At 43.0% G+C, this 12525-nt stretch overlaps 1 protein-coding gene across 1 annotated transcript in view; it reads left to right on the forward strand.

Annotated features, from left to right (window-relative positions):
- LOC110523919 (integrin alpha-2) overlaps positions 1-12525 on the forward strand; it is a 31688-nt gene that overhangs the window by 14387 nt on the left and 4776 nt on the right. Inside the window, exons 7-21 of the mRNA XM_036977636.1 lie at positions 164-312; positions 1226-1376; positions 1635-1800; positions 1948-2021; positions 2185-2323; positions 2584-2729; positions 3063-3206; positions 3885-4088; positions 4612-4742; positions 5446-5609; positions 5826-5974; positions 9557-9667; positions 11272-11357; positions 12126-12267; positions 12371-12463. Coding sequence (XP_036833531.1) covers positions 164-312; positions 1226-1376; positions 1635-1800; positions 1948-2021; positions 2185-2323; positions 2584-2729; positions 3063-3206; positions 3885-4088; positions 4612-4742; positions 5446-5609; positions 5826-5974; positions 9557-9667; positions 11272-11357; positions 12126-12267; positions 12371-12463 — 2049 coding nt within the window. The remainder of the gene's footprint in view (positions 1-163; positions 313-1225; positions 1377-1634; positions 1801-1947; positions 2022-2184; positions 2324-2583; positions 2730-3062; positions 3207-3884; positions 4089-4611; positions 4743-5445; positions 5610-5825; positions 5975-9556; positions 9668-11271; positions 11358-12125; positions 12268-12370; positions 12464-12525) is intronic.

A 12525-nucleotide genomic window follows, 5' to 3' on the forward strand; every position in this document is an offset into this window, starting at 1 on the left:
CATCCGCAGAGATCTCATTCATGGTTAACACTGCATATATCAGCTCAGTCGGAGATCGCCTTTAAAAGCTGCATTGTGGACCACCCGCAGTCGGATTGAATCTTGGCCCGAGTAAATGATCTATCCCTATCTGTTTTTGTTGACTTTATGTTCATGTTTTCAGGCAAGTATTATACAGTACGGGGTTGAGCCAGTCGTTGAATTCCACCTGAACGCCTACAAAACCAAAGACTCGATCATTGCGGCTGCAGCGAACATTCTCCAGAGGGAAGGCCTGGAGACAAACACCTTCCGCGCCATTGAATTTGCTCGGTGTGTCTCAGTCTACAACACTTTCTATTCTTGCAGTGTCAACATAGTCTAAATGCTTCACCCCAAATGGCACCCTATTCCCTACATAGTGCACTACTTTTGGCCAGAAATAGTACACTATGTGGGTGCCATTAGGGAGGCAAGCCTAAGGCATTTCCTCCTGTTCTCTGCTAGTCAATGGGTCCTTAGGATCACTCTTTTGTTGCTGCAAATTTTCCTGTGCAGCAGGAAATGCAAACTTGTAGTCTATTCAAGGTTTACAAAGGCTTCTAAAGTTTGTAATTTCCACTTTAAAATGTCAAACGTTCCACTTTAAAATGTCAGATCAAGCCCTACAAAGAAATGTAATTAGAAGCCACATAATAATTCACATTTTCTGTTGCTGCAGGATTATTTGCTGTAGAAAAGTGGCTCAAATTAAGATCCTACATCCCAATGATGCAGACGATTACATTGATGAAAGCAACAATACCCACAATATTCCACAATATTCCACAATATTAAAGCAATTAAATATATTATTATTATAATTAAATATTAATTTATAATTAAATATTAATATATATATTAATATAATTAAATATTAAAGCTGATCCACCCATAAAAACTTTTTTTTTTTAAATACAAAAATATCCTACATCTGTAAGTGATCGTGACCCTCATGTAATTTAAATATATATATCCTGACTCTGTTGACTCAACATATTTATAAAAAAATAACAAAAGGATTAGAATCTCTCTGTGCATACTGAGGGTCATGGGGTTAGAATTGAGCACTTGAATGGAATAGAATGGAATACAACACAATGAAATGTGTTCCGAACAAACGTTTTAGAAGCTTTTTCTTTACATTGGGTATTGAATTGGGTTGGAATATGTTGAGATGGGACACTTTTTTGACCTCGTGTCTCAGACAGAACGCGTTCCTGCCCGGGAACGGGGCTCGACCCGGAGCCAGCAAAGTGATGGTGGTGGTGACGGACGGAGAGTCTCACGACAAGAACCTCCGAGACGACGTCATCAGGAAGTGTGAGAGTGAGAAGATCACCCGCTTTGGTATTGCTGTGAGTAAATATCCCACTTATTTGGTTGAACCTTTATTCATCCAGGTGAGTCTCTCGTTGACATAAAATCTCTTTAGCAAAAGACACCTGGATATACAGTACGTACAGTGTTGAGTGTGAGGTATTAACATTTACTGTTTGAGACCTTTGATACCCCTATAAAATGGCATTATTATTATTACGGTATATCAATCTTCCCTTTCATTCTAATATCAATGATTTTAAAACTAATTCTTTATTATGTTTTTTTTCTTCTAGGTCCTTGGGTATTACATAAGGAATGACATTGACACTAAGAACCTGATTGCGGAGATCAAGTCCATCGCCAGCACCCCGACAGACAGGTATTTCTTCAACGTATCAGCTGAGGAGGCTCTGCTCGAGATCGCTGGATCTCTGGGAGACCGCATCTTCAACATCGAGGGTAAAGTTGTGTTCTAAAGCAACGCTGAATTTGTATCACGGTCCATTCGAACAAGAAGGAGTTACCATTTACAAAACCAGAAATAGCAGCACGGCCACTTTATTGCACTTGACCTAACCTGTCCGTTGTGTTTTCTGTGGGGTTTAGGTACTGGGAAAGGTGGTGACTTTCAGATGGAGATGTCCCAAGTGGGATTCAGTGCCCACCAAACCAAGAAGCAGGTATGGGATACAAACCCCCAACTCTTACTTTAAATCAGTTAGTCTATTTGGTAGCATTTTATTTCACGGGTGTCTATGTAACACATTCGTAACACATTCGTAAGCAGTACCTGAACATTGCTTAGTGTGTTTTTAACAGGTACTCTTCTCGCTCTCATTACAGAACATGATTATGTTGGGTGCAGTGGGGGCCTATGGCTGGAGTGGTACTGTGGTTCACTACACCACCCAGAAATCGGACATCTTCCCCAAGACGGCCTTTGAGAGAATCCTAGAGGACAGAAACCACAGCTCACTATTAGGTAAGTGAGCTTGCAATCATCTACGAGTCAATATTGTCTCCTTTATCTTCATTTGATGTTGTGCTATTGTATTATGAGTTCATCAACACCAAGCCATTCTAAGGTCTCTTGCTTTTCCAACAATTTCTAACTTCCTATGAATGTGTATTGAAGCTCAAACAATAGATATCTTTATTTACAGTGTGACTGGCAGTAAGACTACTAGCGCTGGACATTGTTACACGTTTGTCCATAATATCCCGTTTGGCTGTTCTGCACAGGCTACTCTGTGACAACGCTGAACGATGGCAGCATAGAGTACTATGTGGCTGGCGCTCCTCGGTCCAACCACACTGGACAGGTCATAGTGTACATCATCAACGGCAAGGGACAGCCCACCGTCATCGACTCCCAGAGAGGAGACCAGGTAAGGCTCTCTGATTAAAATGGAAGAGAAGAGCAGTTGACAATGGGGACAGTTCTGTAAGTCGCTTTGGATGGAAGTGTTTGCTAAATGAACCATATTGAAAAGAAAAGCACGTCAATTGGTGTGTTGTCAGATGTTATGGCTCTCTACTATCTCTATCTATCATACAGTATATATATCTATCTCTCTCTCTCTCTCCAATGATCTATCGTATCTGACTTGTCCGATTTGTTCCCATCTGCTTCGTAAACGTCGTCATCCTTTGTTTCTGCTCATTGATTCAAAACATATGTTCCTCTTAATAGTTTGCTGTATGCGCTTTCGATTCTGTAGATAGGCTCCTACTACGGCAGCGTACTCTGTCCTCTGGATGTGGATAAAGATGGTGTGTCTGATCTACTACTGGTTGGAGCTCCCATGTTCATGAACGAACAGCAGAAGGAGATTGGGAAAGTCCATCTCCTCTCCTTCACTAAGGTAAGCCACACATCTTATTTTTTTCACCTTTATTTAACCAGGTAGGCCAGTTGAGAACAAGTTCTCATTTACAACTGCGACCTGGCCAAGATAAAGCAAAGCAGTGCGACACAAACAACAACAGAGAGTTACACATGGAATAAACAAGCGTACCGTCAATAACACAATAGAAAACGTCTATATATAGTGTGTGCAAATGGCGTGAGGAGGTATGGCAATAAATAGGCCATAGTAGCGAAGTAATTACAATTTAGCAAATTAACACTGGAGTGATAGATGTGCAGATGATGATGTGCAAGTAGAAATACTGGTGTGCAAAAAAGTAAAAAAGTAAATTAAAACAATATGGGGATGAGGTAGGTAGATTGGATGTGCAGATAGCAGATAGCTCAGATAGCTGATGTTTAAAGTCAGTGAGGGAGATATAAGTCGATTTTTGCGATTCGTTCCAGTCATTGGCTGACTTGGTGCACTGTACACCAAGTCAGCCAGACAGATCTTCCTTAAAACTGTTTATATTTTTTGAGTGCAGACCCACCACTGTACATTCCATCTAATGGTTTAATTTTAGGTGTACACACGGCATTCTCTGAGCACAGGGGTTTCAAGATCTTTTGAAAGTCACGCTTTCTTAAAGTACACGAATATTCATGGTTTGTTTTCCGTTGGTGCTTCTAGGGCATCCTAAGTGTTCAGGGGTTCCTGAAGGGTCCGTCCCCAGTGGAGAACGCTCGTTTTGGGATGTCTATCTCAGCGGTGCCTGACCTCAACATGGATGGCTACAGTGATGTGGTGGTGGGAGCTCCACTGGAAGACAACAATAAAGGTGTAATCTATGTCTTCAACGGGGACAAGAAGAGACTCAGGACACAGTTTTCCCAGGTAGCTGCGGGTTGAGGATTGTGCTATCACTCAACGCAACCTTATCCCAGCTCTTGTCACTCGCTAGCACAGGGGTGGGCAAACTACGGGCCGCGAGCCCATTCAATCCGGCCCACGGGAGGTTTTAATAAAAAATAAATAAAAATAACTTTTATGGTGGGGGGGGTTGGTATTTTGGGTTGAAAAAGGCCACACTTTAACGTCTAAAACGACATAGAAAGTATATAAAAATGATAATAGATCTATATATTTTTAATAACTGACATTTTTCTGGCCTGCAATTTGTTTTTTATCTGTGCGACCTCATGTTGAGTTTCAAAATCTCGACATGGCCTTCGAGCCAAGGCATGTTCCCACTCCTGCCCCACCGCCATGTCACAACTGAACCTGTTGTGTCTACATATAATTTATCTGACGCTTTGGGATTCACTAGAAGTGTTTCTCAATCTGATGGAATTCAGCCAACGTGAGCATCTGATGTGGGATCAAGGGTAAAAATCACGTTTTATCCTGTTCATTTCAGAAAATCCTGGGCTCCAAGCTGGACCCTGCGTTGCGGTACTTCGGGAGGTCCATGGACGCCAGCTCCGACTTAAACGATGACACCATACCAGATGTCTCAGTGGGGGCTTATGGAATGGTGGTCCAGCTCTGGTGAGACTCGCTCAGTCGTTTCTTTCTCTTTTGAAAAATATATATATATTTTTTTCTTAACCCTGCTCTTTCGGGGAAACAACTAAATAATTTGGTTTCCCTCAAATCACACGCGTCTCACAAGTTATCTACTCGAGTTACAGTGTTTACTTTAGACTTGATATCAGCACATTGGCAGCTGTTCTTTGCAGCTGAACAACTTATTTTGGTTCACAATAACTCCAAACCCGAAGAAATGAAATTACAGTAGGCTCTGAGAGAAACATCTTATACTTACTGTATCTCCTCCAGTTTTAGTTGACTGAGTGAGATGTGCCGCCTCATGGAAAGCCTTCTCTTACATAACTGTGGGAAAGCATTTAGTCTTGTCACCTCCTCCCACTCCATCTAGAGAGCAAAACAGCTGGGTGGATTTGGTTTAAAGAGATTGGATTATGCTGACCATTCCCATCTGGATCTGACACTGCTGCTAACCACTTCCACGTAGTTGCTGATGTCACTTATACAATCAATACATCAATCAATCAATCAGTCAACCAATGAGCCAATCAGTTAATCAACACATTAACCAATCTGAAGTTGACTCATGACTCAAGTTGCCTTGTGATTGAAGCATCTCTCAGTAGATGTTGTCATTCAAAAACATAAAAGAGCCAGTTAGCTTGATATATGATTATGACTCACTGATTATGACCTCTCCCAGGTCTCGCGGTATGGCCGTGGTGACAGCGAGGGCAACCTTCAACCCTGACACGGTCAGCATCCTGACTAAGACGTGCAGGGTCAGTGGGAGGCTGGTGTCCTGCTTCAACACCTCAGTCTGTTTCAGCGCCACCTTCAGGCCCAAGATACCTGTAGGACCTGTGGGTAAGCCCTTCTTCTTTTCTTCTGTCTCTCTCTCTCTCTCTCTCTCTCTCTCTCTCTCTCTCTCTCTCTCTCTCTCTCTCTCTCTCTCTCTCTCTCTCTCTCTCTCTCTCTCTCTCTCTCTCTCTCTCTCTGTCTCTCTGTCTCTCTGTCTCTCTGTCTCTGTGTTAGTATCTCCCTCTAATTGTGTCTTGTTGCCTGTGCTACTTCTCACCTCAGCTATCAGGTTCAACCTGACCCTGGATGCTGAGCTCCAGTCGTCTCGTGTCACCTCCAGAGGTCAGTTCAGGAACTCAGAGAGAGTCCTGCAGAAAGACATCCGGGTTTCCACCGGGGAGGTCTGTGAGACACTAGAGGTCTTTGTCCAGGTAAAGAGAGATAATATGCAAAGGTTTGATGCTGATTTGCTGAATGAGGTGTGTCTGTTTTTTCTCCTTTGTCAGGCCTTGTTGAATTACTGTGTTCATTTATAATGGAGGACACATCCTTTTAACAAACTCTTAAAAATCAATCAATTGATCTTATTTCAGGAACATTACCAAGATTAATGTTTACTTGTATGTACAGTACCAGTCAAACATTTGGACACACCTACTCAGTTTTTCTTTAGTTTTACTATTTTCTATATTGTATAATAATAGGGAATACATCTACTTTATTAAATAACATATGGACTCATGTAGTAATCAAAAAAAGTGTTAAACAAATCAAAATATATTCTAGATTTTAGATTCTTCGAAGTAGCCACCCTTTGCCTTGATGACAGCTTTACACGCTCTTGGCATTCTCTTAACCAGCTTCACCTGGAATGCTTTTCCAACAGTCTTAAAGGAGTTCCCACATATGCTGAGCACTTGTTGGCTGCTTTTCCTTCACTCTGCGGTCCAACTCATCCCTAACCATCTCAATCGGGTTGAGGTTGGGTGATTGTGGAGGCCAGGTCATCTGATGCAGCACTCCATCACTCTCCTGCTTGGACAAATAGCCCTTACACAGCCTGGAGGTGTGTTGGGTCATTGTCCTGTTGAAAAACAAATGATAGTCTCACAAAGCGCCAACCAGATGGGATGGTGTATCGTTGCCGAATGCTGTGATAGCCATGCTGGTTAAGTGTGCCTTGAATTCTAAATAAATCACAAACAGTGTCACCAGCAAAGCACCCCGACACCATCACACCTCCTCCATGCTTCACGGTGGGAACCACATGCGGAGATCATCAATAACCTACTCTGTGCGTCTCAGAAATACACGGCGGTTAGAACCAAAAATCTCAAATTTGGATTAATCAGACCAAGGGACAGATTTCCACCGGTCATATGTCCATTGCTCGTGTTTCTTGGCCCAAGCAAGTCTCTTCTTTGTATTGGTGTCCTTTAGTAATGGTTTCTTTGCAGCAACCATGAAGGCTTGATTCACGTAGTCTCCTCAGAACAGTTGATGTTGAGATGTGTCTGTTACTTGAACTCTGTGAAGCATTTATTTGGGCTGCAATTTCTGAGACTGGTAACTGAGACTGGTAACTAATGAACTTATCTTCTGCAGCAGAGGTAACTCTGGGTCTTCCTTTCCTTTGGCGGTCATCATGAGAGCCAGTTTCATCATAGCGCTTGATGGTTTTTGCGATTGTACAAAAGTTCCGGATTGACTGACCTTCATGTCTTAATGTAATGATGGACTGTCGTTTCTCATATTTGAGCTGTTCTTGCCATAATATGGACTTGGGTCTTTTACAAAATAGGGATATCTTCTGTATACCACCCCTACCTTGTCACAATGCAACTGATTGGCTGAAACTCATTAAGAAGGAAATGAATTCCACAAATGAACTTTTAAGAAGGCACAACTGTTAATTGAAATGCATTCCAGGTGACTACCTCATGATGCTGGTTGAAAGAATGCCAAGAGTGTGCAAAGCTGTCATCAAGGCAAAGGGTGGCTACTTTGAAGCATCTCAAATATGAAATATATTTTAATTTGTTTAACACTTGTTTGGTTACTATATGATTCCATATGTGTTATTTCATAGTTTTGATGTCTACACTATTATTCTACAATGTATAAAATAGTAAAAATAAAGAAAAACCCTGGAATGAGTAGGTGTGTCCTAACTTTTGGCTGGCACTGTATGTACAGTACCTTGCGAAAGTATTCGGCCCCCTTGAACTTTGCGACATTTTGCCACATTTCAGGCTTCAAACATAAAGATATAAAACTGTATTTTTTTGTGAAGAATCAACAACAAGTGGGACACAATCATGAAGTGGAACGACATTTATTGGATATTTCAAACTTTTTTAACAAATCAAAACCTGAAAAATTGGGTGTGCAAAGTTATTCAGCCCCCTTAAGTTAATACTTTGTAGCGCCACCTTTTGCTGCGATTACAGCGGTAAGTCGCTTGGGGTATGTCTCTATCAATTTTGCACATCGAGAGACTGAATTTTTTTTCCCATTCCTCCTTGCAAAACAGCTCGAGCTCAGTGAGGTTGGATGGAGAGCATTTGTGAACAGCAGTTTTCAGTTCTTTCCACAGATTCTCGATTGGATTCAGGTCTGGACTTTGACTTGGCCATTCTAACACCTGGATATGTTTATTTTTGAACCATTCCATTGTAGATTTTGCTTTATGTTTTGGATCATTGTCTTGTTGGAAGACAAATCTCCGTCCCAGTCTCAGGTCTTTTGCAGACTCCATCAGGTTTTCTTCCAGAATGGTCCTGTATTTGGCTCCATCCATCTTCCCATCAATTTTAACCATCTTCCCTGTCCCTGCTGAAGAAAAGCTGGCCCAAACCATGATGCTGCCACCACCATGTTTGACAGTGGGGATAGGGTGTTCAGGGTGATGAGCTGTGTTGCTTTTACGCCAAACATAACGTTTTGCATTGTTGCCAAAAAGTTCAATTTTGGTTTCATCTGACCAGAGCACCTTCTTCCACATGTTTGGTGTGTCTCCCAGGTGGCTTGTGGCAAACTTTAAACAACACTTTTTATGGATATCTTTAAGAAATGGCTTTCTTCTTGCCACTCTTCCATAAAGGCCAGATTTGTGCAATATACGACTGATTGTTGTCCTATGGACAGAGTCTCCCACCTCAGCTGTAGATCTCTGCAGTTCATCCAGAGTGATCATGGGCCTCTTGGCTGCATCTCTGATCAGTCTTCTCCTTGTATGAGCTGAAAGTTTAGAGGGACGGCCAGGTCTTGGTAGATTTGCAGTGGTCTGATACTCCTTCCATTTCAATATTATCGCTTGCACAGTGCTCCTTGGGATGTTTAAAGCTTGGGAAATCTTTTTGTATCCAAATCCGGCTTTAAACTTCTTCACAACAGTATCTCGGACCTGCCTGGTGTGTTCCTTGTTCTTCATGATGCTCTCTGCGCTTTTAACGGACCTCTGAGACTATCACAGTGCAGGTGCATTTATACGGAGACTTGATTACACACAGGTGGATTGTATTTATCATCATTAGTCATTTAGGTCAACATTGGATCATTCAGAGATCCTCACTGAACTTCTGGAGAGAGTTTGCTGCACTGAAAGTAAAGGGGCTGAATAATTTTGCACGCCCAATTTTTCAGTTTTTGATTTGTTAAAAAAGTTTGAAATATCCAATAAATGTCGTTCCACTTCATGATTGTGTCCCACTTGTTGTTGATTCTTCACAAAAAAATACAGTTTTATATATTTATGTTTGAAGCCTGAAATGTGGCAAAAGGTCGCAAAGTTCAAGGGGGCCGAATACTTTCGCAAGGCACTGTATGTATGATGATGGAAAAAAAACAATGCCCACTACGTTTCTGTATTATCTTGTTGTTTTCTTTTGGATACTTATACAATTCCAATAAGTTCATTGAGTTCTGATCCCGCTGATGAGAATTAGCTTTGTAGTCAAATGAATGAAACTAATACATAAACTCCTATATTTTGCTTACTGTCTGTCTGACAGGAGGCCCCTGACTTTGTGAGCTCAATCGGTCTGCGTGTGGACATCACTCTGCAGGACCCAGACTCCAGTCCTGTTCTGGATGTTCTCAGTCCCACTGCCTGGGAGTTCTTTGTGAGTTACCACTCAATTAAAATATCAATAATATGGGATGTACATTAAATATATGTTGATGTTGCAATTGCTTGCAGTTGTTAGTAGGAATGAAAATATTGTAGTTTTAGACTATTACAGTTGGTAGCGTTATGGTTGTGGAGGAGGCTATGGTTAGGGTTGCACCAGTATGTGGTCATGAAACTAGGGGTTAGAGCTACGGTTGTGGCTAGGGTTAGGGTTGAACTGGACGTGGACATGAAGCTGGGATTAGGTTTTGGGTTGTGGTTGAGTGTTAGGGTGGACATGGGATGTGGACATGAAGCCAGAGTTAGTGTTACAGTTGTGGTTGAGGCTAGGTTTGGGGTTGAACTGGGATAAGGCTCCTCCACAGTTCCCAATACAACAGAATGCTGGGACTAAACACCAACCTCTGCAACTGGATCCTGGACTTCCTGACAGGCCGCCTCCGGGTGGTAAGGGTAGGTAGCAAAACCTCCGCCGCGCTGATCCTCAACACAGGGGCCCCTCAGGGTTGCGTGCTCAGTCCCCTCCTGTACTCCCTGTTCACTCATCATTAAGTTTGCCGATGACACAACAGTGGTAGGCCTGATCACCGACAACGACGAGACAGCCCATAGGGAGGAAGTCAGAGACCTGGCCGTGTGGTGCCAGGAGAACAACCTCTCCCTCAGTGTGATCAAGACAAAGGAGATGACTGTGGACTACAGGAAAAGGAGGACCGAGCACGCCCCCATTCTCATCAGCAGGGCTGTAGTGTAGCAGGTTGAGAGCTTCAAGTTCCTTGGCGTCCACATCACAGGAGACTGAAAGGATTTGGCATGGGTCCTCAGATCCTCAAAATGTTCTACAGCTGCATCATCGAGAGCATCCTGATGGGTTGCAACACTGCCTGGTATGGCAACTGCTCTGCCTCCGACCGCAAGGCGCTACAGAGGGTAGTGCATGCGGCCCAGTACATCACCGGGGCCAAGCTTCCTGCCATCCAGGACTTCTATACCTGGCAGTGTCAAAAGAAGGCCCTAAAAATTGTCAGACTCCAGCCACTCTAGTCATAGACTGTTCTCTCTGCTACCGCACGGCAAGCGGAACCAAGTCTAGGTTCAAGAGAATTCTGAACAGCTTCTACCCCCAAACCATAAGACTCCAGAACACCTATTCAAATGGCTACCCAGACTATTTGCATAGCCCCCACCCCCTCTTCTACGCTGCTGCTACTCTCTGTTCTTATCTATGCGTAGTCACTTTAATAACTGTACCTACTTGTAAATTTGACCTCAATTACCCTGGACTAACCGGTGCCCTGGACTAACCGGTGCCCTGGACTAACCGGTACCCTGGACTAACCGGTGCCCTGGACTAACCCGCACATTGACTCTGTACCGGTACCCCCTGTATAAAGCCTCGCTATTGTTTTCTTACTGCTGCTCTGTAATTATTTGTTACTTTTATTTGTTACTTGTTTTTTAGGTATTTTCTTAAAACTGCGTTGTTGGTTAAGGGCTTGTAAGAAAGCATTTCACTGTAAGGTCTACCTGTTGTATTCGGCGCATGTAACAAATACAATTTGATTTGATTTTATGTCGTGTGAACTCTTACAACAGATCCCATTCTCCAAAGACTGTGGCTCTGACGATGTGTGTTTGAGTGACCTGCTCTTGAAGTTGAAGAAAGGAGAGATGATTCCCAGGTGAAATCTGACACTCTCTCAACCTAGCCTAGAAAAACCAGACTGAACACCGAACTCAATGTTGAGCACAGCATTCAGTCTGGTTAAACCAGGCTACTCTCAACCTACACTCTTCCTCCAAGAGCTCAGGAATAACATGTATCATATTATTAGACAAGTATTCCCATATGTTTCTCTATGGGAACAGACAAATAAGTCCTGTTCTGTTGGTCTGGTTTAGTGGGAATACACTTCCTCTATAAGTTGAATGACACAGACCGGGATTCAAGCAAACCCCAATGTGCCGACATTGCACTGCACTTGACTTTCAGAAGCAATTTCCTTGACTTTCACAGAGACGGCATTTGCAGTAAACACTACAGATGCGGCTCAAACATAAATAACCTTTAACAGTCAAATGCAGGGTGATTTGTTTGAATACCAGCCGTTATATGACAGACAGACAGACAGACAGACAGACAGACAGACAGACAAGGTCGTTATGACACACAGTAGACAGACAGACACAAACGCACAGACAGCACCTCTTAGAGTGAGTGGTAAGGTCGTAAACCTTGGCCAGTCAGAGGGACATATGTTATTTTCACTGCTCCAGTTAATGGTGACACCATATATGGCCCCATGAGATCTGTTCATGGATCCCCCATCAAACTGTGGTGTCTTCATTCTACAGCATGTCATTTCCCCCATGCACATACAGGTAGAATTATACATTCATTCTGACCCCCTCAGTATTGTTCTGAGTAAAACGAGTGTTGTGTTTTGCAGCTCATCTAGGATGCTGGTCAGCTTCAAGGACAAGAGGCTCTCCTTCACTGTGTCTGTGACCAACAAGAAGGAGAATGCGTACAACACCCAAGTCACGGCCACGTACTCCAAAAACCTCTTCTACGCCTCCATCAGTCCTCCAGTATGCATCAGGATCTTTGCTTTGTACACATACGCATGCCCTAGAGGAGGGCTATTTTGATATTTATCAGTAAGCATTTACCTAACGTTGTGTTTCATTTCAGAGTGATGGAACAGAGGTGAAGTGCACCTCCACCAAGGAGTCTCTTACCCTCTCATGCCAGGTGGGGTACCCAGCTTTAAGGCAGAACCAAGAGGTAAGACCTGACGACAAACGACAAGACAGCCGTCGCGTGTGTAGGTCTCTGTCGGCCGGGGT

This window comes from Oncorhynchus mykiss, chromosome 5, assembly GCF_013265735.2.
Source record: "Oncorhynchus mykiss isolate Arlee chromosome 5, USDA_OmykA_1.1, whole genome shotgun sequence".
Taxonomy (NCBI): domain Eukaryota; kingdom Metazoa; phylum Chordata; class Actinopteri; order Salmoniformes; family Salmonidae; genus Oncorhynchus; species Oncorhynchus mykiss.